Consider the following 26,537-nt stretch of genomic DNA (forward strand, 5'->3'; position numbering starts at 1 on the left):
TTCAATTAGACTAATAATTTATCTTAATATAGAAATAAGCAAATTCATATAAAACTTTTCCCCGAACTATTCTTCTAAGGATGATGATAATTTCTTGGCACTCAGAAGTCAGATATCATTATAATACATTTGTACACTAAATATACTATGAACCTCTTATTTGACTTTGGCCAAAATGAAAGCCCCAGTACCTTTGTATTTATCTGGCTCAGAGCACAAGCTTTAACTTGAAGTTTCACATAGTTATCCTCTGTAACAGGAAGATTTTCCTAGAACCGAATGAAAACAGAATATTAAACATTCCTTTGAGAACATGACTTTATGTTGTAAAAATTTTCATTCATGGAACAAAATGAAACAGACCCCAAATCTTATAGCCAACTTAACTGAAAAAGCTATGAGTAATTATTCAATAGTATACTACCAAACTAGAATAAAAGGAATTTTGGGGTAAATTTTGAAAATGTCATCAGATATTGACATGGACACATATATGTGTAGACAATAAACAGGATAACCAAGTAGAGCAACAAATATTTAATTCATTTCAATCTAAATAATCTCAAAGCATCTAACCTTCACACAGGGACATCCTTATACATATATACATATAACGTGTAGCCTTTATTAATTTTGGAATTTCTTAATGCTATAAATGAAGTTCTTGAGTGTTGCTTGTTTATCTCATTTAATATTGCCTCGCTTAACATCTGTCTTGGACATTTCAGCATGCCCCATGGGATTCTGGAGTCAAAGTATAAATTTAATGGAACTTAATTATGCTCCCTTTTCACAGCCAGATATAACTTCAAATGCAAAAAAATATTTCGCACTCAGGCACTCAATGTCATTCACCTGTATTATTAAATATTACCTTTTCTCAATAATTAAAATATTCTCTTCAACTCCTGATATGCCTCAAAATTAGATCAAAAGCTAGCTAAAAATAGCTACTTGCATAGTCCCTCCCATGGTCTATTAAAGGGATCACTGTGTTTTAAACACGAACACAATATTCTGGGAGTATCTCTTTTTAAATCTCACATCTAATACTATTTGGTGATAGTATAAAGATATTCAATAATATCAATGAATTTGTGGATTTTATTCATTATTGTGTGAGCCTGGAGACAATTCTTTCCAAGCCAGAGGAACCTCCTTAACCCTCATGTTGACCTAATGGTAGAAGCCAAGCTGTTTGAGATTTAGACTCCTGACCTAAATGATTTTGGAGTTAGTGAAAGATAATGAGAAAAACTAGATTGTGTTCATGATCCAAAAATTCTTATTACTACTATGAAATATACATCTATGAAATACAAACAGCACTTAGTTTTCGTCTCTAAATTTACAGAGGAATGATTTTGGCTTGCCACAAAAAAATTCCAAACAATCACCATATATGAAAATTCTACTATCTATTCTTAAAAGTAGTAAAAAACAAGAAAACATTTAAAACTTAGTGAATAAGTTAACTTTGCAAAGCCCAAAAATTAGTGTGGAAAACAATGCTTTTCTAAAAACCTTTTTCATCTCACAATTTGAGAGAAAATATTTTCTGAAATATGGTTACAATCTGGAAATTCACTCTATTATGGTATTCAGAATAAGATGAGTTAATTTTGCAATATATAAGATTACTAAGGTTGTTCTGTTATCCTAATATCTATGCCACCATCCTGAGGAACTAAAATCTCTTTTGTAGAAACTCTTTTAAAAATACTATTATAGTAAAATAGGGATCACCACTGTCACAGAATTAGAGGAAAGTCATTTATAGAGTTTCATTTAATTTCCATTCAAAATAACATAATAGATTATTTAAACCTGGGCTAATATACTTAACCTTGTTTCATTTAATGATTAAACAATTTTTCTTACTCTTTCTTGAAATACAAATGTTATTTCCTCATTTGTAGAATTTCGTTGAAAATATAAACCTTTCATATTCACCTAAAAAAAAAGAAAAATATACATGAAATAAACTAATAAAATGTCTAACAGAACGAAAGCAAAAATTAAAAAACAGTGCTGGCAAAGGACAAAATGACAATTATAAAACTAGTCTTCAAACAAGTAAATTTAGATAATAGTTCTTAAAAGTGATCACATAAGAGAATATGCAATATAGTCTCTGGGAACACGTCTTAGGGAGAATGGGTTTACGGCTCAACCTTTCACACAAAGGTGAGCCTGTGCTTAATTTCACTCTGCTATTCAATAAAAACTATTAGATCTACTCAGAAAAAAACTTCTGAGGGCCAGAGAGCTCAATTTTAATTACCAAAGGTGTCATTTAAAAGGATTTCAGTCTTAAAAAACACCTTTAAAAAGGAAAAAGTGAAACATCAATACGCTCATTGAAATTGTGCCCGTAATTCTTCTATAACTTTACAACCGTTTAATGGGAGTATTTGGACCTGTATTCTGTGGACTTCTCCAAGCATCTCTAAGGATTCCACAGTCGTTTCTTTAATTTTCATAGTTACTGTATGGGAAGACCACTTTTGTAAATGTAAATTTTATAGAAGAATAAAATACACATAGAAAAGTGCACAGATTACATTGTATAGCTTGCTGAATTTTACAAAGTGAATATGGCTATGTCACAGTAGGAAACACATCACTAGAACTCCAGCTTTTAGTCACTACCTCTCCCTTCTGAGAATATTCGGCATCCTTCCAGTTTTAACAGCACCAATTAGTTTTGTTGGTTTTGACTTTATATAAATGAAACCATACTCCTGTAGGCCCGCTTTCTTTTTCTCAATATTATGTTTGTTTCATCCATGTTGTTGCTGGTAGTTGTAGTTCATTCATTCTTATTGCTATATAGTATTCCATTATAGGAATACTATTTACCCATTCCACTAGAGGTAGACATTTGATTGTTCCCAGTTTGGGGATTTTACACACTATCCTGTTAAGACCATTCTTGTACATGCTTCCTGGTAAAAGTACTATTACTACATTTATTTAATGAATGAGGAAACTGAGTCTTACGGAGGTTAAAGTACATATCTGGGATCTTATAGCACCAGCTGGGCCAGAGCTAGGACAAACCAGGAGCTACCAACTCCAAAGTAATTTCTGTTAACCATTTTTTTTAACAGTTTTCTATTGAGCTGCTAACATTAGATACTTCACTTAAAACTAGAATCCTATATCCTTCAGTTTAAGATTGTCAATTATTAAGTACTTGTTGATAAAACTGGCTACATAATTTGCAGAGCCCAGTGCAAAATCAAAGTGTGTGGAACCTTGTCCGGTAATTATGAAAATTTCAAGATGGTGACAGCAGAACATTAAACCAGACATGTATATGTTCCTTTTGAGTGTGAAGTCCAATGCAACCATATAGGTCCCATGCCCATGAAACAAGCCTAATGTTGAATCTTAGAGGATCTAATGGAGCCATATAAAGGGTTTTCACTGAGTAGTTCAGCAATGGTTGCTGCTCTTTAGAATATAGTAATCAAATGCTGGAACTAACAGAAATGAATATACATTCAAGACATATATAATTATATATGTAGCATGTATTAACAAAGTATATAAAACCAGGGTGAGCTCTGATTAAATCAATTCTAACCCTGGGTTACAGAGGGGCTTTGTGTGTATGTTAATGTGATGGTTGGCAAGGTAGGGGAGAGGGGCAGAACCTACTAAGCACAGACACAGCAGCTATGCACTCCCTATGACATTAAATCTATCCTCTCCTGCCTAGCTTTCAAGGCTGTCTAAATACATTATCCACTGTCCCAAGTTGATCTTACTCCCCCATTTTTCCAACGCACACCCTCTGTCTGATCTAGTCACTATGACTTCACACCATATGGTTACCCCCGTCTCAGGGCTTCTAGGCATTGTTTGTTCTCTGAGACTAAGCTGTACTTACTCTACAGATTCTGCGATAAAGCTCAATCCTACTCCCTCTCTGATATCTCCCCCAGTGACACTCAATCTACTCCATCTGTTCATTCTTCTAGATTACATTACATACTAACAAAACCTTGCCTTATTCACTTACTAGTTAGTTCCTCCAGTGAATTGCTTGGGAGAATCAATATCCATTATTAGTGAATAAATAAATCTCTGCTCCTACTCAGTCTGGAGGTACTAGTGTTGCCGTTTTGAGAAATGGAACTTTAACACAAAACCTTGATTTCAAAGAATCTCCTTTTGTAATTCTGGAAGCCACTATTTTCTCAACCCACTGCATCTTAAAACATATGGGATGTCTCCCAGATCAGAAGTCACATGGATCTCAAATTGCATGCACCCCAGTTTCAAAGACCCAGAAAGATAACTGCACTAGAGCAAATATCATATACATAATAATGCCAATATTTTTAGTTATATCATCCTAAATAGTTCCTCCAAATTTTAGGTTAAAATTGGCCTGGCTGGTAAAAAAAAGGACATTCAAGTTGGTCCAGTAAGAACTATGTAGGAACAAAAACATACTCAAAATTACAAAGCGAAGAAAGAGAAGTGTTTTTACAAAAGTGGCAAGGAAATTGAGGGAATATTATTTGTTTTGCAACCCCAAAAAAGGAATACTGAGTTCCTGATATTCAGAAAATGGTGGAATGGATGGTATTCAAGGCCCACATAGTCTCTTAGGCACTGGTCTAGATTAAATGGAATGTTTAGTCCATTACTTAGTAAAATTTTTATTGAGTGTAGATATTTGCACAAGGAAATAAAATAATGGGACACCTTATAAAATAAAAATGTAAATTAAAATATGTAATACTTATGCCATTTCCAAGAATGAATGACATGTGACTTGAAAATTACATGTTCTACTGTAAACTTTCTTTTATCAAATAAGTGCTAAGTAGAACTTTTAAATGAAAATAAACCTGTTTAAAAAGGTAGGCTGATGTGCTCTATATAAAGCATAAAATTTTTATATTTTTCTAGGTACATCAGATTTTAAATACATTTGAGATAAGTCTACAAGCTGAGAATTATGTTTGTAATACTTTTCATTTTTATAATGGTCACACGTTAAACCTATTAACAAATCTGGAGAAACAAAAATTAAGACACCGATTTTAAATAATTTTTGGTACAAAGTAGAGGACTTTGCATAAATTAAACATTTGCTATAAATAACAATTCAAGAAAACAGTCAATAAAAGTACTTTTTAAAAGGATTTCCAAAAAATCAATTGGAAATTTTCAATGGCTTCTTACGTATAACAGCAACTTAGTTGTAACAGCAATACAGATTTCACTAGCTTTTCTCCTGCTACACTTAAGTCCACAAGGAGATCGCTTATTAATAATTGTAAATAAAGCCTTTACAGATCATTCCTTATCTACACTTTCAAACCATAAGTGTTTTGAGTATCAAATCAACCTCAAATTCAAGAGACATAAAACTGGACTCATCTTTCTCCAAGATAAAATTTTGCTGTACCAATCCTCAGTCATCAAAGATATCTTAGAATCTATCATAATTTCTTCTTCTGTATTAAGTTATTGACCATAAAGCTTCTTTTATCTTTTGATGTTCTGGCATACCTGCTCTTTTTTGGTTTTGATAGGTATTAGCACAAGTGATGAGCTAACATTGTAATGCCTCAGGCCTGGACTATGGCCACAGGCTGCTGATGGCTTCATTTCCTTCTCTCATCCAGATCCATCTGTGGACAATTTAATCCCTGAAAGTCCAAACTCTTCTTACATGCTCAAATTTCTATTATTCCCCAAGTCAAACTTTGTAATACTGTAGCCACTTCAGGTTCAAGATTCAGTAATATTTCTAAGCCACCCTCATTATCATTTTAAGGAAAGCATAGATATTGTCAAGCAGGTAGACTACAGAAAAAAACAGATAAAGTCATATCTGAAATGCGGCCCCATCTGGTTATCATAACGCCAGGATTTGTGCATAGCATTATGATACTAGTTTGATTGTTAGAGATAAATCTTCAATTATGTTGAAGAAGTGACTTAATATTAAGTTTTAACAATGTTTTTACGAATTTGAGACTTTTCATACATGTCCACATAACAAATAAATATGTCAAACGATGTGCCCAAATATTTGGTTAAAAAATATGGCCAGCAAATCAAACTAACTAGATGGAGGTTTGGTTTAAGTACCATACTTTGCAGGTTGTGGAGAATGGTAGTCCTAAGTAGATAGGCTACCTCTGCTTCTTAAAGAGGGAGGTGAATGCATGGTTCTAAGTTGGAGGACACGTCTACAATGTGTAGGCAACAGTCTAGAAATCTGTATACTCTAACGACACTTTGCACGAGCAGTGAGTATACAGGTGTTTTGCTACATACAACTACATTACTCTCCTGTGCCTGTTACAAGATGGGCACAAGAGACACTGTGATAGTGGCTCACACCTGGCTAGACTCTAGAAATCGTTTCTAGCTAATAATGTTATAAGAACCTTTACTTTCAATTTTAGGTCTTAAACTTAGGAAAATACATGATGTTGTATGGTCCCTATCACTGGAGGGATTTAAAGAGAGGCTGGATAGATACTCACAGTGGCATCATAAAGTGGATTCAAGCATCATTTGAGGGGGGAGGGGTCTGAGATGACCATATTAAAGCCTCTTATGACACTCTAGACTTCTATAAACATTATCAAAGACATACTCGATTGAATTTAAACACATATGGCATAATCTTTACACCTCACACAACCTGATACCTAAAGATAGGTGAAGAATTAGGGAAGTTTTTTTTTTTTGACACAGGCTTTAGGTAGAAGAAAAAAACAAAAAAGTAAAAAAAGGCATTTGCTTGGAGATGTCGAATTGTTGCCTCTATCTATGCAACAAATGGTTTTCCAACGTGTCTGTCTCCCAACAATAGCTCCCCAAAATGATGTCTTTTGAATTTCAAAAGATTTTTGATTAACTCTCCTGCCTCCAAGAGAGCTTAACTTTTATTATTTATTAATTTATAAAATATCTTTTCATTTAGGATTCTTACAGGAGGCACTCCCCTACCAGTACCTCTAGTGGGTGGGTTGGGGAGGTGAGATGGTCATTAGTTCTTTGATCTTACTATTCACTGTGGGTCATTTAATATATTAAGATTCCGAACACCAGAAACCTAATTTTAATTTATATTTCTGAATTAGCATCATATTTTCCCATACTGTACTATTGGGAAACAATGGAGCCAATGGTGTGATGAAAGAATCTTCTCTTTATGCTGGCTTAATCATGTGACACTGGGACAATGCAGGTGGTGATGAGGGACATAAAAGCAACTGAGGGATCTTCGAATCTCTACTACACTTTTCCTCCTTTTCAACTGATTTAACCAATCTTTTCTACTAACATTGCAGTTTGTAAATGTTTACTTAATTTTTGTGTTCGCTGTAAGATCTTAAAAAAATCATTTCTTGTTTCAGATGCAAAATAGAAATTACAATTTTGATTAAATATTTGCTAATAAATTCAAAATCAAGAGAAAATAATTTACAGGATGTCATATTTATTATAATGTATAAAAAGAGAAAATGATTTTGCAAAATACCATATTTTAGCATGTGTAGGTATGTACGTTTTCACTCTTCTAATCATAAAACCTCTCCTTACTTCCATGTACTACTGTTCATTGGGTCTAGAAAAATCACAAATAAAATTGTCTTTGAAATATTCTATGTGAAGTTCACAAGAGCAAGAAAACATTTTTACTAATTAAAAAAAATGGTTTTACTAAAAACAAAACATTATCAAATGTTTCCATAGTAAAATATTTTAAGAATTTTCACGTTTTCCCATCTTTAGGGAAGTACGCAAGTGAATCAAGACATAATACCACCCAGGATGTAGTACTGGTCCAGAGGCCTAAGATCCCGATGTTTTGAACACTCTTCTTCAATCCAGAACTTTGATTTTGAATTCAGAACACTAAGAATTGTAAAATTATCAAAATATTTCACTGCAACTGACAGGCAACTTAACCTTGCATGGGGAACCCTCTGTTTCATATCTGAATATCTCATCCTCTGCCATAAACTGAACAGAGGCATCAATGAAGTGAAATTATTGATAAAAAAGAATAATTATATACCGCCATGGTTGACAGATAGGATTTAGAAGTCAAACTGACCTGAGTTTGAATTCTGGTTCTCCTTCTTACTAGTGATCTAATTTTGGGCTATTTAATTTTAACCTTCTGGGCCTTAGATTTCATATTTATAAAAGAGATAATAATAGTAATTACCTCAAAGGATTGCTGTAAGGATTGAAGGATACATGCAAAGCACCCAGTACAATATTGGGCACAAAACAAGCATTCAATCAGTGTTGACTATTTTTATAATTTCTGTAAATGGAGCAGAGAACCTCGAAAGTAGTTCTGAAGCCCATCTCAAAGAGCAGCAAAGGGTTCGGTTAAAGGCAACCTGAGCTTTCACACCTTTTAGATTCTGCAGTGGGCGATTCATTATCATCTGGATCTGCGCTGTCCAACAAGGGTAGCCACTAGCCACATGTAGCTAAGGAGCACTTAAACTGTCCAGTCAGAATTAAGATGTGCTGTAAATGTAAAATATACATCAAATTTCGAAGAAAAAAGAATGTAAAATATCACAATTTAAATTTGATTATGTGATGAAATGATAATCTTTTGGATATACTGGATTAAATGAACCATATTAAAATTAATTTCACATGTTTCATGTTTTTGATGTAGCTACCACAAAATTTTAAATTACGTAAGTGGCTCGCATTATACTTATTTTGGACAGAGCTGATATTGAAATTTGCTAATCACAACGTGGACTAGCAGCACCTGGGAGCTTGTTAGAATCGCAGGGTCTCAGTTCCTGCCCAACCTACAGAATCAGCATCTGCACCTCAACAAATTTTGAGGTGATTTTTACGCATTGCTCCAGAGTATCAGCCGTTTAGCTTAAGAGGGCAAATCTGGCCCAATAGTCAGTCACACAAACGCGAACACACTTGCTGTATTTAGGTAATTGTTCACCAAAAAAGGAAAGTGAAGGAGAAAGCAGAGGAGTAAAGAAAAAGAAACTCAAAGGAACAAACAGAAGCAGGTGTGGGAAATCCAACCCGGGAGATTCAGTGAAAGAAACGGCCAGACTTTTTGCCTTCATTAAAGGTGGAGGGAGATGCAAATTGAGATAAAATTTACAATCAACACCTGTAAGGACCAGGAAATCGTCGGTTAAATGCCTTACCCGCCCCTCGGCGCCCTCAGCTAAGCTAGGCCTGGGCCCGAGGGCACCTGGGGTGCGACGCGAACCACCATCCGCCGCAAGGCTGGACGGTTGCTCGGGGAGTCTCTCGATCTTTCGTCCAAAGCCCTGTTTCCCAAGACACACGACGTATTTCCCGGGGCTCACCTGCCTCCGTGCGGCCCTAACGGCCTGCGCCTTCGCCACCGCCACCTTCAAATCTTTCTGCAGAGAGCCCGCCCCCGCCGGCCCAGGCGCTGCTCCCGTTGGTCAAGCCGCTCATCACTCTGGGACTCCCGGAGGCTGTAGAGAACGCCATAGCAACCGAATTTGGAACTACATCTCCCGGCATGTTCTGCTCCAAGGAGGAGCGAGGCGGCGCACAGGGGCTACCAATAAATGGGTGAAGTTGTAGTCACCTGGATGGATTCCGTTTTATGCAAATTTCAGTTAAAGACCGCACACACCCTTTATCATTTCTACCGTTTGCCCTGCCACCTTACTTGGACTGTGCCACACCTCCCTTTTTCGCCTCCACATTATTCTGTCCTTTAAAATCTTCCGTAACTAGACTAGGTGAAAGCATCGTAACTAGTATCTCGCATGGCGACGAACAGAGACACTGAAATCTTGGAACGAAATCTACATAAACCGGGTCAAAGAACCCCCAGACCAGAAGCCTCTGGTTACGCCTTCTGGAAGGGGGGCGGGGAAGAAGCGTACGCCTGCCCGCTTTGAGCTTGCCGATTGGCTTACTCGGCTGTCACTCTGTTATCTTCCATTTTTATCGGTCCTCCTTCATTTGTTCCCGTGGTGGGCGGGGCTATAGGCAGGGGGCGGTGAGAAGGTGCGGGCCCCTTCTTCCGATTGGTAGGCTGTTTGTCCCCACCCACCTGAGGGCGGAGACGGAGGGTGGACGGGGGCGGGGCAGGCAGCCGAGGGAGATGAGGAGATAGGCGGGAGCGAGGGAGCGAGGGAGCGAGGGAGGGAGTGAGAGAGGTAAAGAAGAGCGGAGGAGAGGGGAGCGAGCGCAGCTTGGTTGCTCCGTAGTACGGCGGCTCGCGAGGGAGAATCCCGAGCGGACTCCGGGACGCACGGAGAGGCGGGCGGGGATGGTGTGCAGGGCTGCGGCTCCTGCGTCCCTCCCCGCGGCGAGTGAGCTGCACTGATTTGTCCCTGGGGCGGCAGCGCGGACCCGCCTGGAGATGAGGTGAGGAGCGGGCTGCACGGCGGCGGCCTGGAAGGGGGAGGCGGCGGGGGCGGGGGTCCGCGCGGGGGTCGGCGCGATGGCCGCCCGGAGCGCACGTCCCGCGGGCCGCCCTTCACCCCTTGCCGCGTGCCGGGAGGCGCGGCACCGGCGGCCCCTCCGCCTCGTCCTCCCTCATCCTCCTGGGGGCGGCGGCGGGGCGGCCGGGGGGCCGCGGCGGGCCGATGGGGTGGCGGCCACGGGACGGGCTCCGGGTTGAATGGGCGCCCGCAGCCCTGGCCCGCGGAGCGGTGTCTCTCCCTCCCTAGGGAGACGTGGGGGCGGTCGGTCCTTCCTGGGCTGACCCCGCTGCCCTCGGCCGCCCAAGCTTGGCTCGGTGGCCAAGCGTCGCCTCCCCGCCAGCCTCCGGGGGATCCGGAGCTCGCCGGGAGCGGCAGCGCGCCGCCAGCCTCTCCCCCCGGCCTTGAGTCCCCTGCTCATCCCTCTTTCTCTCTCGTGTGCCTGCACAGTCCCTGTCAGTGAAGGGCAGTCAATGCCGTTTGGCCCTAAATCGCCCTGCCGGGGCTGACTCCGATGGTATTTAACAGAAAGCGGCTCTCCTTTCAGTGGGAGCGCGTCCCCGGTGCCTGCCGCTCCTCCTTCCCTTCTTTACGCGCAGGCACGCTCCTATGGTGTGGACCGAAGGCACAATTCTGGTCTCTTCTTGCCTAAACGAGGAAATGTAATCAGAATCCCCAGGAAAAGGAAACCAGTAAGGAATGGGTTGTACCTTCCTTTACTTCTGTTTGCCTTTGGATTAGCAAACAACTTCGTGGATTACATTTCCTATGGGCATCTTTTGTTGCGATTCAGACTAAAGAAGATTTTGCTTTTGAAGAAATAGATTAGCGAGTCTCAGTTGAGTTGAAGGCTATGGAGATTTTTGATAGCCTCTTAATATGAAAGTTTCTTATAGAACTTTGCCATCATCAGTGCTATTCTGAAGGCAGCACCAGCCCGAAATTTCATGTACATGCAGACTCCGGACAGATGCGTTTCTTTGTGTTTATCTGCTGGATCTTGCTCTAGCTGTTTGCGTGGTCAAAGCATACAAATAATAAAACAACTACAAAAAGTGTAGATAGTAAAACAAATACCATACAAACAAATGCATCTGGAAAATCTCAGTTCTGTCAACGAGGAGGCAGTTTTACTCATCTCTCTTTGAACGGATGGAGGACAGACTCGGAGATCCCATGGATTATGTAGTGGACAAGGGTCTGAGGGCAGCAACTGGGGCCAAGACCCAGCGGGTCAGCTGGTTTGTGTAGTGCTATTCTTAATCTCTAAAATAGGAGGAATGTATTTGTTGGGATACCTTTGCGATTAGATGACTTACGGTGCAGAACCTTGAACACCCCTCAAAGTCATGAATTTTACCTGTCTGTTTCTTTATAATAGGTTACTTAAACATATTGTTTTGATGTGTTTGCTTATAATTTTAAAAATATATATTTTTAATATTGAGTTCTTTCTGTAAAGAACCCAGGACCTTTTTAAGTAATCTAAATTGAGAAACGAGGGACACTAGTGATGGCATTAAAACTATTTAAAACTCCTTAAGTAGCTCCAGTTAAGGAGTTTCTGGTAGAACTTTTTTTAAAAGGTATTTTTTTTAATTTAAGAATGTAGCTTTTGAAATAGCTGAGGCACATGGTACCTTCACAAAACTATTATTATTCTGCCTGAGTAAGAGAGGAAATGAACAAATTTTTGATGTACTTTGGAACCCTGTGGATTGTTCAGATACTAAACATTGTGAAATAGGGCATAAAATAAGTGGTAGCAAGTTAGTTCCGTGAAATATTTGTCCGTCTTAGCATTTTTTTTTCGCGCTTGACTAGCAATTTCCTTTTTTTTTTTTAATGCTTATCTCTAATATTGGTAGTAGAATTCTGCTTAAGTCTGTCTTTTTCCCAGATGCCTAGATTGAGGCAAATTCAAATTTCCTATTAGAGATTAGGGAGGAAGTGCCGGTAAATTCCTCTACTGTAACTCATCTTTTTAATTTGCTAAATTCGTGAATTACAGAGAATGAATGAATTACACGAGGATTGGGTTTATCACTCAGTTCAAATTCCACTGTGGCAGAGCTTTTCTCTTCAGAACGGCTCCAGTTACTGGTGGTTTCTCAAAGTCTGGACCTCAGATCACTTAACGTAGCATTAACTGAGATTCTTGTTAAATAGACACATTTTTGTCACTTCTCCTCAGAATCATACTTCTGGAGGTGGAAGTCTGGAATCAGTATTTTCAACCATTTCTCTAGGAATTTCTCCTGCTTGTAAAGTTGGAGAACCTTTGGCATTGTGCCTCCTCCTCACGAGTATCTCCTAACACCATCTCTTGGAGTGGATGTTAAGTTTTTCAAGTAACAATGTTTTATACCCTAGGCTGCTAATAAAAATTGACTGTGACCTTCAGATAAGTGATATGTAATAAACGTTTCAGATGGGCAGAGACTTTGGTTCATCATTGTAACCTAAGTGCCTGGAATGGTGTCTGGAAGAACTTGATAAAATATTTATGAGTGAACGTTTTAAAACCTTTACTTTTAAAATTACTTTTATCACTTAGTAGTCACTGATTTTTAGAAGTTAGGAGCTACAAGTACTATATCCCAGTCATTTCTGAAAGTTCGGTTGGTTCTGAAAAGAGAAAAACCTTTCCTAAGCATAGAATGCTCAAGGTGATAAGCTGGAAAGAAGTCACCTAGCAAAATATTTGCTTAGAGACGCACAATGTAAATATAAGTCACAGTGTAGTGGTAAATTACTATTATCACTATATCAAAATGCCATTTTAGAAGTTATGATAAGCCTAGCATAATGCTATTAAAATTGGTTTCCAAAGATATAGAACACTGGTATGTTTTCTAATTTCATTTTCATACTGATAAAATATGACCTTCACACCCTTCTTTCAGAGTCCATTATAGGACTCCATAGATTACAAATTCTATTATATGCTTGAGAGTGCAGTGACTTTGATCTAGTCACCTAACCTCTTAATGTCTCAGCTTTCTCGGCTGAAAATGGGACTAAAGTAGTAAAGTTTAATACTTCTACATGCTTACATAAGTTCTTGAGACATGTTCATTTAATAAATGGTAAATACGAAGATAAAGAATTGAGATATATAAAAATATAAGACCCAAAAGCTAACCCATTTAATTTTTGTACTATTGCACTTTATAGTAGTAAGCAGAAATCTATTACTTTAAAAAGAAGTGTCTTGCTAATTTCTTGGTACTAAAGAAATTGGATAACTAGGCTGAAAACTTAAATATTTAATAATCCATCAAATATTACATAAATATCAGGTTTTTTTCTAAATGAAGATAAACCTTGTCATCACTTTTAGCTTAATTGTACATTTCAGGACCAAACTGACAATCAGTTTATGATGATCAGGTAGGTAATATCCCTTGTAAAGGACCGCACATTTGTGGTAGAAAAATTAAAATACAGAAAAGTAAAAGTAGAAAACTATTAAATACTCATAAGCCCATTGCCTGAGCAGGTATCTCTCTAAACCCTTTTTTGTGTGTGTGTGTGCACAGGACTATTCATATACAATTTTTGGCAGCAAATTTGGGGTCCTATATATGCGATTGTTTTTTTTTTTAACTTAACATATTATGAATCTTTCTATGTCTGTATTATCAGTTATAATAGTTTAGTAACAATAATATTCCATTTTATGCATCTATAATAATTTAACCTATTTATTTTTATTAGATATTATTTACTCCCTGCGCCCCCCATTATCAGTAAATCTGCAGTGACTATCCTAGTATATACTTGTGAGATTTTTTTCCTTAGAATAAGTTTCTAGAAGTGGATTTGCAGAATCAAAATTTTAAGGTTTTGATACATATTTGCAATTTACCGTTTAGAAAGATTGTAGCAATTTATACTCTTACTGTGATACATGAGAGTTCAGTTTCCCTCCCCTCTTCTTTTGGAATGACTTAAGCAGTGATAAACCCAGTGAATTATTTTTATTTTTAGGAAGAAGAATGAGATATTAATATAGCCTGTTTAGTAGTATGATGTAGAAAGTCATAAATTCATATACCTGTAATAGTGATAGCTAATATTTATCAACTCTTTTTGTAGCATTTTGTAAGTATTAACTCAATCTTCATAAAACTCATTCTTTGGATGAAGATGTCTTGGAGGTAGCAGCAGTTAAGTAACTTAAAGAGCCAACAAGAAAGATCTGCAACTCTAGGGCCCAAAACTCTTGGCCACAGTGCGGAACTGCCTATTTCCTGGGCATGCTTTGTAGGTAACTGGGGTACTTTTTACATTCTTGATGTCTGTTTTAGGATAACCTAGAATATTAATAACCTGTTGTGTATTAATTTATAAATTAGATGGGGCACAGATTTGAATCACTCTCATTGAGGGGTTAGTGCATAAGTCAGTTCACAAATAGGCCTCGCTACTGTCTAGCGTTCATCTTGCAAAGCAGCTTGTCATCCTGTACTCTCGTGGTTTTTCTAAAGTGCCCCTGCATGGAAAACAGGATTAGAGTCATAGAGAAGACTAGGAAATTTGAAAAGACAGGCAATTCACTTGTGGTGTGGAGTGCCTCGGAAACATTCAAGACTACATACAGAAATACGTGTGATTAAGTAGACGGTGGGAAGCTGTCTAAACATTTCCACGTTGGCCATTTTGGAGATTTGAAGTGGCCTGTGGAAGTTCACTTCAGGAATGGAAGGCCTCACTATAGAGAGATGTCACTGATCCACTAGGAGATCATTTAAAAAAAAAAAAGTCTATTACTAAATGTGATGGTAGGATATCATTAAAGTTTTGTTGCTAATGTTTGTAGCCCTCTAACAACGTGCATTTCAAGCAGGTTAATCTATTTGAATTCACCAATGCTCTTTTGACCTTTTTTCTGGTAGAGTTCATGATTGGTAGGTTACCATTCCAGCTTATTGCCCAGGGAGCGTTGGTGAAATTGTTTTGGCTTCAGCTCCCTGGCCTGAGTTCGTCTGTGCTGCCTAGCGAGGTGGGACTGCCCTGGCTCAGTTTTAAGCTGGTCACCAAAGCCCATGTTCGCTGTCACGTGGTGCAGAGCTTCACCCAGGCCGTGAGGGAGTGAGGCTGAGTACATTTCACTCATCACTGAGTGGTAGTCAGGAATTGAACTGAGGGATGTGACAGAGTTTTGGATTCAGCAGAGTTTGAATGTGAAAATAACAAGGTCATAGCAGTTGGTCAAAGTTGTCAAAGTTTTTTTTATCTTTGGTAGTTAAAATTAAACATCCTCTCCTTAATACAAGAGAGCACTGCTTCTGATCCCCTGCTGCTTTGGTGAGAGCATTTTGACTTGTTTGTCAGTGATGGTTTTGTTCATCCCTGCATTTTGTCTGTGAGTCCTTCTGGTGGCTCGTGGCATGCATTTGCAAGACATGGATACAGCTCATGGAAATGAACGAAGTCAACTGGCTTTTAGTACCATGCTTTAACCGACCTAATTAAGGAGGACACTGATTCTTATAAAAGTGTAGAAAGAAGATGCCATTGGAGCTGTGTGCATGTGCAGGCTCTGTGTGTGTGTGTGTGTGTGTGTGTGTGTGTGTGTGTCTAATTCTAAGACAGATTTTTCTGAGCAGGGGCAGTTCTGACAAGTCTCTAAGTCATTGTTTAAACACACACACACACACACACACACACACACACCCCACCACCACCCCCATTCCTGTTCATTATCTAGCAGGGGCAGTTCTGACAAGTCCTAAGTCATTGTTTAAAAACACACACACACACACACACACCATTCCTGTTCATTATCTATAATGACTCTGTTCATTGTGGATTCAGTGTTTTGTAAAAATCAATTTATTTCTCCTGTAAACTTAAGGTAATAGATATTAAAAGCAAGTAATCATTCAGTTTCTGGAATTATTTCAAACTCAGCTGCTTCATTCTTGCAGTACTGGAGTATTGCATTTTGATCACTGACATATGAAAGCTGTATAGCTAGTACTGAGAGAAACCTTGAAAAAAATGACCCTCCAAGATTAGTGCCATTCCTGGTATAGAGCAAGTTTTCGATGAGTACAGTCCTCCTCCTTTATTTCTCTCCCTCTCTTACTTATAAATAGTAACTAAAATTAATATTTATTATAAATAATTAACATTAAATAAATTCAGTAAATGATAATACATTTTTTGGGGTAGTGCTGCTCATTTTCAGACACCCTCAGAGATAGTCATTACAATTGTTTTAATGTTCTTTAAGTGATTAGGGAAAGTGAGAAGGAGGAGAACTTGGTAGAGGGGTTACTAGAATGATAGTTCCATGAGGGCAGGGAGTTTTGTCTGTGCTGTTTCTTGCTGGAGTTTATCCTTAGGACCTAGAACAGTGCCTGGTACACAGTAGACACTCAACCATTATTTGTTGGCATGTTGAATAGATTAGTGTTTGAGGACTCAATTGTCTGGTTGCAAGAATCACCCAAGTGTGGTGAGCTTGGGAGAGGCAGGTGAGGAATAAAGGAGACCAGCTGGTTTGGATTTTATTCAGAGTCAGCGGAAGTAGGAAGCTGATGTGAGTTTTAAGCAGGGGAGTCCCATGATTTGCTTTTTTCTAAAAAGATCACTATGGATGTCACGTGGGAATGGTTTGACACAGATAACGGTTAGCTGTGGATGTTGACATTTTTACCTAGCCTTGTATTTTTTCTTTACAGGGAGGATTATATGATCTACTCTTTGAGGTCTCAGATGGGGTGAGAAGAATGGTGATTTGTATAAACTTTTCAAAGTTTCTGAGGAAAAGGAAACCCCATAAAACTACTGTTATTATTGATCAACTAAAATAAAACAATAGGAAGATCAAGGATTATTTAATTTTTTAAACATTAAATTAGTTGAGGTTATGAGTATCGATTTCTGATAGGAGAGATTTTCTGTTTACATTTCTTGGTGAAAAACTTTGAATACATGGAAATGAATCCTTAAAATAGCTGTTTTATGAATTGTCTAATAGAAGCTGTTCATTTGAGGAAGATTAATTTGTAAAATGCTGCTATCGTCTGTCCAATCTGATGTTTTAATTAGTATCAAGGGGAGAAAAATACTGCAGTAATTGTGACCTTACATTACTTCCTGGTTCAATTAGTTTAAATCACAGTCATTATCTGTTATACTTAGTTGTTTTGATCTCATTAGTTCAAGTGATATTGCAGTTGTGATTTGGTAATTTAAAAAATAACATGTTGTTTTCTTACTACAAAGGCAATACATGTTTATTGAAGAAAACTTTTGAAACTATAAAGAAAAAAAGCATACCCAGAATCTCACTGTCCAGCGACAATGACTGTGTACACCTGTGAGGGGGTCAACTTGCTCAAATTATGCAGCAGGTTAGGTGTGTGCAGCTGCCCAGTCTAGAGACACGAAGGCATGTTAGGGACTCTTGACACCGAAGATGGTCCCATGGATGGATGGGGCAGCTGGGGCCAGTCAGTGCAGACACTTGTGGCCCTGGGAGGAGGCATCCTGGTATTACTACACTTTCTGGTACTTCAAGAGAAGCCAGAAATCTAGAAATATGGATTTAATAGGAAATCTGATTTTTATGTGGGTCACAATTTTTATTAACATTAGGGTTCAAACAAAGCACACCTGAGGGCTGAATTCAATCTTTGTTGCCTTGCCAGTTTATAACCAGGTACATACAATTTTTTTTTTCACTTAATATATTGGAGTAAATTTCCAAGTCTTAATAGCATGCTGCCCTCCCGTGTGTACCCCTGGCAGTGTGTACCCATTTCCTCTCCCCTTACCAGCTCTGGGTAAAACCATTGTAAAAAAATCTTGGCCAGTTTTATCTTACATGTTTTGGTACTACCAATGAGTTTGAACATCTAGTAAATGGTTATTGGCATTACAGAGATTTACTTGGTAACCAGCCACTTTGCTAGAACTGTTAGTTGTAGTAGCATTTTGGTCATTTATTCAATGCTTCTCAGTGTTTTTAATATCATATAATATTAGCACCACGGTAGTCCTGGTAATTAGTACCAAAGGCAGGCATCATCCTCCAAAGCTGAGAGCAGTAGAGCCTCAAGCACCCCTGTAGCCCATTTTAAGGCTCTGTGGCTGGGAAATTCTGATTTTGGTCAGGGGATAAGTGAACGCTTAGCATAGGCTTCATGCCTGGCTTTGCTATAGGTGTCTGGCCTTGAATCGCAATAGAGTCTCAGCCCTCTAAGACCTAGGGATTGTTAATTCCTCTTGGGGTTTTCCTGTAGACCATCGTATATTTGTAAAAGGCAATTTTTATTTCTAGAATATATGTCGTATGTCTTTATCTACATGAATTCCCAAAGTAGTGGTGAATGCTAGTTACCCTCTCATCCCTGAAATTCAATTTAATTCTCTTAAGTTCTGTTAAACTCTGGACTCTTAGCAAAAGTCTAAAGTGGACTTCGGTGACCAGTTTCTTATGTCGATGACAAGAAAACCAAGATACAAAGCTGAGACTATGCAGTGGGGACTTTTGGAATGTCTGTCTCACCCATTTTGAATCCCTGCTCTGTCCTTTAACCTGAGCATTCACTCCCTCTGACTTCTTCCTCCCCACAGAAGACACAGAGGATTGAACCTGCTTTGGGGACTTGACCCAGGCAAGCCCAGTCAGTGTCTGTCTCCTGGAAATTTGAAATGGGCCCAAGAAAGAGGGATTTGAGCTTGATGTGCTCACAGGCCATAAGGTAACAACATGGGAGTTACAGGCAGTTATGTTCTGCTGTTGTGTCTGGGGACAGAGAAAGGTTGTTTATAGATGGAATGAAGAAAGTGGGTATCTAGAAACGAGCAGAGAGAACACACCTGAGTCTCTGATTGCTTTAAACCTTCTCTTCAGTCCGTTCTTGGGCTGGCTGCATTCCTGTACCTGAGTTTTATGAAACACTCCCACATTCTCAACATTACCCCATCTTTCCCCTTTTAGTTTGAGCCAACTGAGGTTGGTTTCTGTTACTAGGATCTATTTTTTTTTTTTTTCCTCCTACACCACCTAGTCTTCCTAGGTGGTCTCCCATCCAAGTACTAACCAGGCCCGACCCTGCTTAGCTTTCCAGATCAGATGAGCTTGGGCATGTTCTGGGTGGCATGGCTGTAGACTTGTCACTAGGATCTGAGTGTTCCCATTCTCAGTACTATATTTTTGTAACACTACCACGTCTCATATTTCTTGACAATTGTCTAAGGAAGTTTGAATTTATTATTATTTTCTCCATATCATCACAAATTAAGGATAACAAGACACGCAGTGGAACACACATTTAATCTAATTCAGGTAATCACAATTTTATTGGAAAGGCCATTTTGCAAATGTGAACTCAGCCTCTGACCTCTCTTAAACCAGTTCAGATCTCTAGCTGAGAGAAAATAGGAAGGAAGAGATTTTGAATTTACTTCCCAAACGTCCTAGTATTTCAGTGGTGTTATTTCCCTTCACATATGTACAACATTTGACCTCGTGCAAAAAATACTAGAGACATTCCCAGTGTACAGTATCGTGTGCGTCCATGTCGGGGGTGAGTTTGAGGTCTGTTGAAGTGTGTTCTGTCCCAATCACAGAACGTAGACTCTTAGTTTCTGACTAGCAAGAAATTGAATTATAGAGTAATTTACCTGGGACTAGGCTTATTCTTGGATTAGCTTTCTGTCCTCTGGCAACGTCATAAAAACTCAGTGCTAAGTTTAAGCAGTCCACTACCTTAAGGAATTAGTTGAGGAGAGGGAAAAAGTGATAGGAAGGGAAAGAAAGGATTGTAGTATAGAGAAGGACAAAGTTCAGTGCTGTAATTTTCTTTATTCATAGTTGTATTTGTCTGAACTTTTTCATTGCAAGTGGAAGAAGCACAGTGTCTTAAGAAAAAATGGGAACCATATTGACTCACATACTTGTTGAGTCCCAGGGCTCTGATTGGCTGGCTTAATCACATGCTTGAACCAATCACTATGGCCAGGGGAATGCAGAACTCTTATTGGCTGTCCTGGCCCTTTGGGTCTACCTTTCATACCAGTTTGTGAGGTCAGTACTTAAACTCCTGGAATTAACAGAAGAATGCTGGGTGGGGAGAACATGTCCCACACACTCACCATATACAGTGATCATATGGAAAGGGGCCTATGGTGACCTCTTATTTTTAATTTAATGATAACCTTTAATAAAAAAGTACAGAGACATCAAAGCAACCAAAAGTATGTATGAACTCTCTGCTCAATAAAGTTTGCTTTTTAAATTTAAATACTCTGTATGCTACTCATAGAATTTGTGTTTTCTCATTCATGTTAAAATAAAATATACTATTCTGTGATTTCTCTAGATAGAATGAAGTTTGGGAGACTCATCTATAGTCTGGTTAGATCACCTGTCGTTTAGAACTGAGGACATTATTTTCACCAGTTTGACTACTGTAATTATGGTTTTTTCTGTGCCTAACTGTCAGCATTCTCTCTTGGCTCATAGCTGGAGGTTTAACTTAAGGTTCATCTGGAACTGCTGGAAGAACATGCATATACTATAGAAAAGTTGGAGCTGAAAAGGGACATCCTTTCTTCAGCCATCTGCTTTTTTAAATTGGACTCTAAAAAAGACAGCAACTTGACCTTTTCCAGAAGGGTATGGGCCTATTTTTGATTTCTTTTGGGGGAAGGGGTTCTAATAGAGACTTAAAACAGTGGGTAGTGAGAGCTTATGGTATGAAAAATATGTTGCACTAATTTTTTGAATTAGTATTTGTAATTTATTTCACATGTTCCGATTATAACAATTCCACCCAGAAACTCTAGTTCCTGAACCTTCTTCCTTTTACCTCAGATTATCAGTTTCCTCTTAGTTTCATTTCCTTCCATATGCAGCTGGGACCTCAGAGTAGATAATTTCAGTTATTTCCTTGCTCTGTTGTCCTTCTGTCATTTCTCCCCTGCAGACCTCCTTTTCTAGACTAACTTAACTGTCTGTCGTTTCCTGTATTTGTGCTGCTAAGAGTCGGCCGAAGAAAACCATGCCATCGTGGACTCTCGTCCTTACCTATGTAGCTGTGTTCTATTAAGAATTCCTCCTTAGCTTTCTCTCTATTCCTCACAGACACTGAACCAAATTTACCCCTTTCCTCAAGCAGAGGCATCTGAACCTTCACTTCCTGGAGGGATTCTGCCTCCTGATTGGACCTGCTGCCCACTGCCCAGGTAGCTCTTATAAAGCTGTCTCTTCACACTCGCTCTGTGCTGCTTCAGATAAAAGGGAGAAGGAAGAGGTAGGTGTCTCCTTCCCCTGGTTCTAGATGCTGTCCTTTTCTGTTTCCTCTGCGACTTCGAGCCATTCTCTTGTACTCGGTTCCTTTAGCAGTGCCACAGCTACATCGTGCTTGACTGCTGTGTGCCAGGTGCTGTGATAGGAACAAGGAGGGCAGTATGGACAGGTCCCTGTCCTCACTCAGTGTTCTATTGGACAGGCATACATTATCCCTCACCCCCATGATTCAGCTGCTGTAATGAAGAAAGCATTCAAGAAGACCTAATCTAGAGTCCAAGGGCGATATGACATTTTCTTGGGGTCTGAAGTATGGGTAGGAGTTACTCAGGGAGGGAAGGTAGTAGTTTTCCAGGCTGAGGGGCCGGCATGCTAGCAGGGCCTGTGCCATGAAGGAGCATGGTATATTTGAGAAGAAGGCCACCGAGGCAGCCACGAGGAGATTGGAGAGGGAATTAAGTCCAGACCCCGCGGGGCCTTGTAGGCGTGTAAAAAGGTTTGGTGTCCATCTAAAAGCCCTGGCCTGAATTCTGCTCATTCTCTGTCTCCTGTGGCTTCCGTGTTCTCCTGTCCTCTGCTCCTTCCTTCACGTCTGCTCAGGTCGTCTCACTTGACAAGCTGTGCTCCAATTGTTGGCATCTCACGTCTTCCTCCCACAGCGGTATTTCTTGGAAGAGTACTTACTTACTCTATGTTGGATGTCTTCACTTTGTTCCTGTCACCTGTGGCAGTTTGGTTCTGCCTTTGCCTCGCCATTGTTGATTCTTGCACAATTTTCCATCCATTTGTTTCTTGACCTTTCCATGACGTTCTACACATTCTTTCTTTAGAAACACTCTTCGAAGTTGGCTTTCTCTGCTTTATACTCTGTGTTTTCTCTGCTCTTACATCTGGCACTGCTCAGTCCCCATTGAGGAATCCTTATCCTTAAATGTTGCTGTCCCTGGAGCTGGTTATTCCTCCCCTCTTTTGACCTTACACTGTCTTCCAGGACGGTTATCTCTACTCTTAGAGTTTCTACCTTGAATAAATCCTGTTATCTTTTCATACCTGGAGCTTTGTCCTTTCTAGTTTTAACCTTTTATCCAACTACCTTCTGTATTTCTTGGACACTTCAGATTCAGCATGTCTAAAACATAGCCCACCCACTACCTTCTGATTAATTTCTCTGCCCGTATTTCTCATTTTCATGAATGACAGTGTTATCTACCCTTTTGTTCATTGTTTTTCAACAATTATTTATTGAGTACCTACTATATATTACTGTGTTAGAAACTGGTTCCTGACACCGAACGAACTTCTAAATCCTCTGGAATTTCCTAAGTGGTAGGAGTGCCTCTTGTTATTCAAAATGAGCCCAATTAGACCTAACCTGAGTTGATGCTAATGTAGTGGTTTCTAGCCCCTCCTCTCACCTTCTGGGAAGACAGAGGGAATGGAAATTGAGTTCAGAGTCAGTGATTTAATCAAACATGCTTCATGATGATGCTCCATAGAGAAATCCTAGAATAATGAGGTTCGGAGAGCTTCTGGTTTGGTGGACACTTGATCTGTGGGAAGGCTGGCACGTATCCATGGGGGAGGCGAGGGCTGGGAAGCTCTGCACTTCCCTCTTCTGTACTTTTCCCTACGAGTCTCTTTCATTTGGTTGTTCCTGAGTTGTATCCTTTATAATAAAACCATAATCACTAGTATCGCGCCTTCCTGAGTTCTGTGAGTTGTTCCGATGAATTATTGAACCTGGGTGGGGGCGGTCGTGGGACCCCTAGAATTTGTAGTCTGCCTGGCACCAGTGCTGGTAGCTTGGGGCTACTCAAGACCTGTGGCGGATGTCTGAAGTGCGACTGAGCCCTTAACTTTTAGGAGCTGCATGAACTCCACTATTTAGTGTCAGAATTGAATTGAATTGTAGGACACCCAGTTGATATTAGAACTATGTTTAGAACACATTTTCTGACGATAGAGTATCTAGATATCTACATACAGTCCTGCGTCACATGATGACGTTTTGGTCAGTGATGGACCTCATGTACGACAGTGGTCTCATAAGATTATAATGGAGCTGAAAAATTCCTGTCGCCTAGTGATATCATACTACAGTGCATTACCTGTGTGTTAGTAGTGATGCTGGTATAAACAGACCTGTGTTGCCAGTTGAACACAAGTATAGCACATACAGTTATATACAGTACATAGTACTTGATAATGATAATAAACAACTATGTTGCTGGTTTATGTATTTACTGTACTTTTAATTATTATTTTAGAGTCTACCGCTTTTACTTATTAAAAGAAAAGTTTGCTGTAAAACAGTATGCAGCAGTCTCATACATCTGGTGTTTACTGTGTCTCTTGATTGCATCATTTTCTCTCCTGCTTGATTTAATCTTGCGTTGTTTTGTACAGTGACGTGCTATACAGACGTAGCATAGGAGCACTAGGCTATACTATCTAACCTAGGTGTGTAGTAGGCTTTACCATCAAGGTTTGTGTAAGTGTGCTCTGTGATGTTGACACAACGACAAATTTCTCAGAACGCATCTCTGTCGTTAAGCAGCTCATGACTGTATGAAAGAGACTCACTACTTGTCCATAAGCCAGATAGGTGGACAGGCAATTACAGTTTAGGCATGCAAACCTGGACTTTCTCATTCTGAAGTTGGTTGCTAGATTCTATCAATTCTGCCTCTGAAATGCCTTTTGAATTCATCCCTTTGTCTCCCCATCCTTAGTTCAGCCTTCATCATTTTGCATTTACTAATGTGCTTTTACTGGCTGCTGCTTCCTGGCTGGTCTGGCTTCCTTAATCCATTTGGCTTTACCTACCCATTGTTGTTAGAGTTGTGCATTTGTTCAGATTCTGCCACACAGTAAACTCTTTCCCTATGGTTTCGTCTCCTATGGCCGAGGGTTTCAAACTTTGGTATCAGGGCCCTTGTATACTCTTAAAAGTTACTGAGGACCTCAAGGAGCTTTTTTTTAATGTTCATTTTAAAAAAATCTATTGGCCAGATTAGAAATTAAAACTGAGAAATTTACAAAATATTTATTTATTGACACTATCTGTAATAAACCTATACATGCTTACATAAATAACAAATTTTTATGAAAGCTATTTTAGAAAACAAAAATTTAGTGAGAAGAGTGGCATCATTTTACAGTTTTGCAAATCACTTTAATGTCTGGCTTAATAGAAGACAGCTGGATTCTCATAGCCCTTCCTGCAGTCAGTCTGTTGTGAAATGTTGCTTTGGTTGAAGTAGTTGAAGAAAATCTGGCCTTACACAGATATGTAGTTGGAAAAAGCAGGAGTCTTTTAATGGCATTTTCAGAAAATTGTGGTTATTTGATACTATACCAAAATTGGACTCTTGTAATTTCTTAAGGTTTAGTTGCAGTGTAGAATCCGAAATCACGTTAACGAACTTTTCATACTCCATTACAATAAAATCTATTGATCCATCTTGCAATTTGAATGGATATTTGACTCCATGTGTGTGTGTTTTTTTAAGATCATGTTTTGATCATCTGGAAAATATTGGTTCATTGATTTTGTAGATCTTCCAAATGTTGATATGTTTCATTAAATAGTATTACAAAATCCTATTTGTTACTATCACCACCTATCTTATTAGAAAATTCTCTAAATGTTAAGCATTAGAAAATTAGGAAATTCTCTAAATGCTCAAAATGGCAGATGCATGTTTTCCAAATTTCTAAATTTCACCCAAAGGCTCAAATTTTATCATTAGCAGCAAATACTATCGTACTGTCAATTGTTTTTCTCGAAGCAACAGGCTCACTTCATTTATGAGAAACTGTCAAACCCTCAAGTCTAAATAACCATAGTTTATCTGATGTTGTTCTGCTGAATAAAAATTGTGTTCCATGTAAACAGTGGCTAGTTCAGCTTGTAACTCATTTGTACAGATATTTTTTCTTGAGACATTAGTCATAGTTGGTATGCCATAGGAGTGCTTTATGACCACTTCCCTTTTAGTCACACAAATATTAAACACATATACTCAAGTGCTGAGACTTAATAAAGTAATAATTTTTGATGACTCATCAAGGATATCCTGAAGTGAAACATTTTTTTTAAATTTTAAAGTGTTTTTTTTTTTTTTTTTTTAAGTTGAGTGCATGGCAGTGAAGAATACAATGACCACTAGTACAGTTTGGTGCCACTGCTAAGGTGGCAGCAGTCTTACCCACCCTTGTTTTTGTATCAGGGTGAATATACAGTGAGAAGGGAAAATAATGTCTGAGTACTACTAGAATAATAATTTTGACCTTGCAGAACCCCTGAAGGGGTCTCGGGAACTCTGGGTGTCCACGGACCACACTAAGAATTGTCACTTTGTAGGATCAAAATCTAAACCTTTGCGCACGGTCTGAAGATTGCTTTGTGCTCCATCCCTGTAGACCTTTCTGGTTTCGTCCTCTTCTCTTCCATCTATACCTCACCTCTCTTGACTCTGGTCACCTGCACCCCCAAATGTTGTCCTTTTGTCATATGCACTTAACCTTCACATTTCATTTCCCTTAACGTGGCATGCTCCTTTGCTCTCTATTTTGTGCCTCCCCCAATCTGTCACTGGCTTATCCTTCTAGGTCAGACTGACCTCACTGAGGTGAAAGTTCCTGCCCAGGCTATTAGTCACTTTCTCTTTGATTCCCATTCACCTCCCAAACTTTTGACTCTACCTCTTTCTCTCTATTTCTTAGATCCCTCTGATTTATAATTCTTATGTTCATAATTCTGTTCTAAGAGGAAAGCACTTTACATCCCTCTTGTGACT

At 39.0% G+C, this 26,537-nt stretch overlaps 2 protein-coding genes and 1 pseudogene across 15 annotated transcripts in view; 1 reads left to right on the forward strand and 2 right to left on the reverse strand.

Annotated features, from left to right (window-relative positions):
• CRYZL1 (crystallin zeta like 1) overlaps nucleotides 1-9,510 on the reverse strand; it is a 30,002-nt gene extending 20,492 nt beyond the window's left edge. For 2 of the 6 annotated variants that reach the window (XM_039857574.1, XM_039857577.1), the window contains exons 1-3: nucleotides 7,526-7,548; nucleotides 1,882-1,953; nucleotides 192-269 (exon numbers count right to left, since the gene is read on the reverse strand). In XM_039857574.1, the coding sequence (XP_039713508.1) occupies nucleotides 192-269; nucleotides 1,882-1,953; nucleotides 7,526-7,528 (153 nt within the window). In that variant the 5' untranslated portion in view covers nucleotides 7,529-7,548. Of the gene's footprint in view, nucleotides 1-191; nucleotides 270-1,881; nucleotides 1,954-7,525; nucleotides 7,549-8,413; nucleotides 8,533-9,362 lie in introns of those variants that run through there. The other 4 variants (XM_039857576.1, XM_039857575.1, XM_039857580.1 and 1 more) reach the window with 4 other exon arrangements.
• A 625-nt stretch (nucleotides 9,511-10,135) lies between these two features.
• Nucleotides 10,136-26,537, forward strand: part of ITSN1 (intersectin 1) — a 180,539-nt gene continuing 164,137 nt past the window's right edge. For 5 of the 9 annotated variants that reach the window (XM_039857557.1, XM_039857552.1, XM_039857561.1 and 2 more), the window contains exon 1: nucleotides 10,136-10,404. Coding sequence is in view for 1 of the 9 variants with exons in the window: in XM_039857560.1 (XP_039713494.1) it covers nucleotides 10,400-10,404 (5 nt within the window). In the remaining 8 variants the exon portion in view is untranslated. Of the gene's footprint in view, nucleotides 10,405-19,055; nucleotides 19,184-20,949; nucleotides 21,103-21,604; nucleotides 21,740-26,537 lie in introns of all 9 variants that reach the window. The other 4 variants (XM_039857553.1, XM_039857556.1, XM_039857555.1 and 1 more) reach the window with 4 other exon arrangements.
• On the reverse strand, nucleotides 19,477-19,595 carry LOC120599134 (uncharacterized; annotated as a pseudogene).

Source organism: Pteropus medius, unplaced genomic scaffold, assembly GCF_902729225.1.
Source record: "Pteropus medius unplaced genomic scaffold, Ma_sr-lr_union100, whole genome shotgun sequence".
Classification (NCBI taxonomy): Eukaryota; Metazoa; Chordata; class Mammalia; order Chiroptera; family Pteropodidae; genus Pteropus; species Pteropus medius.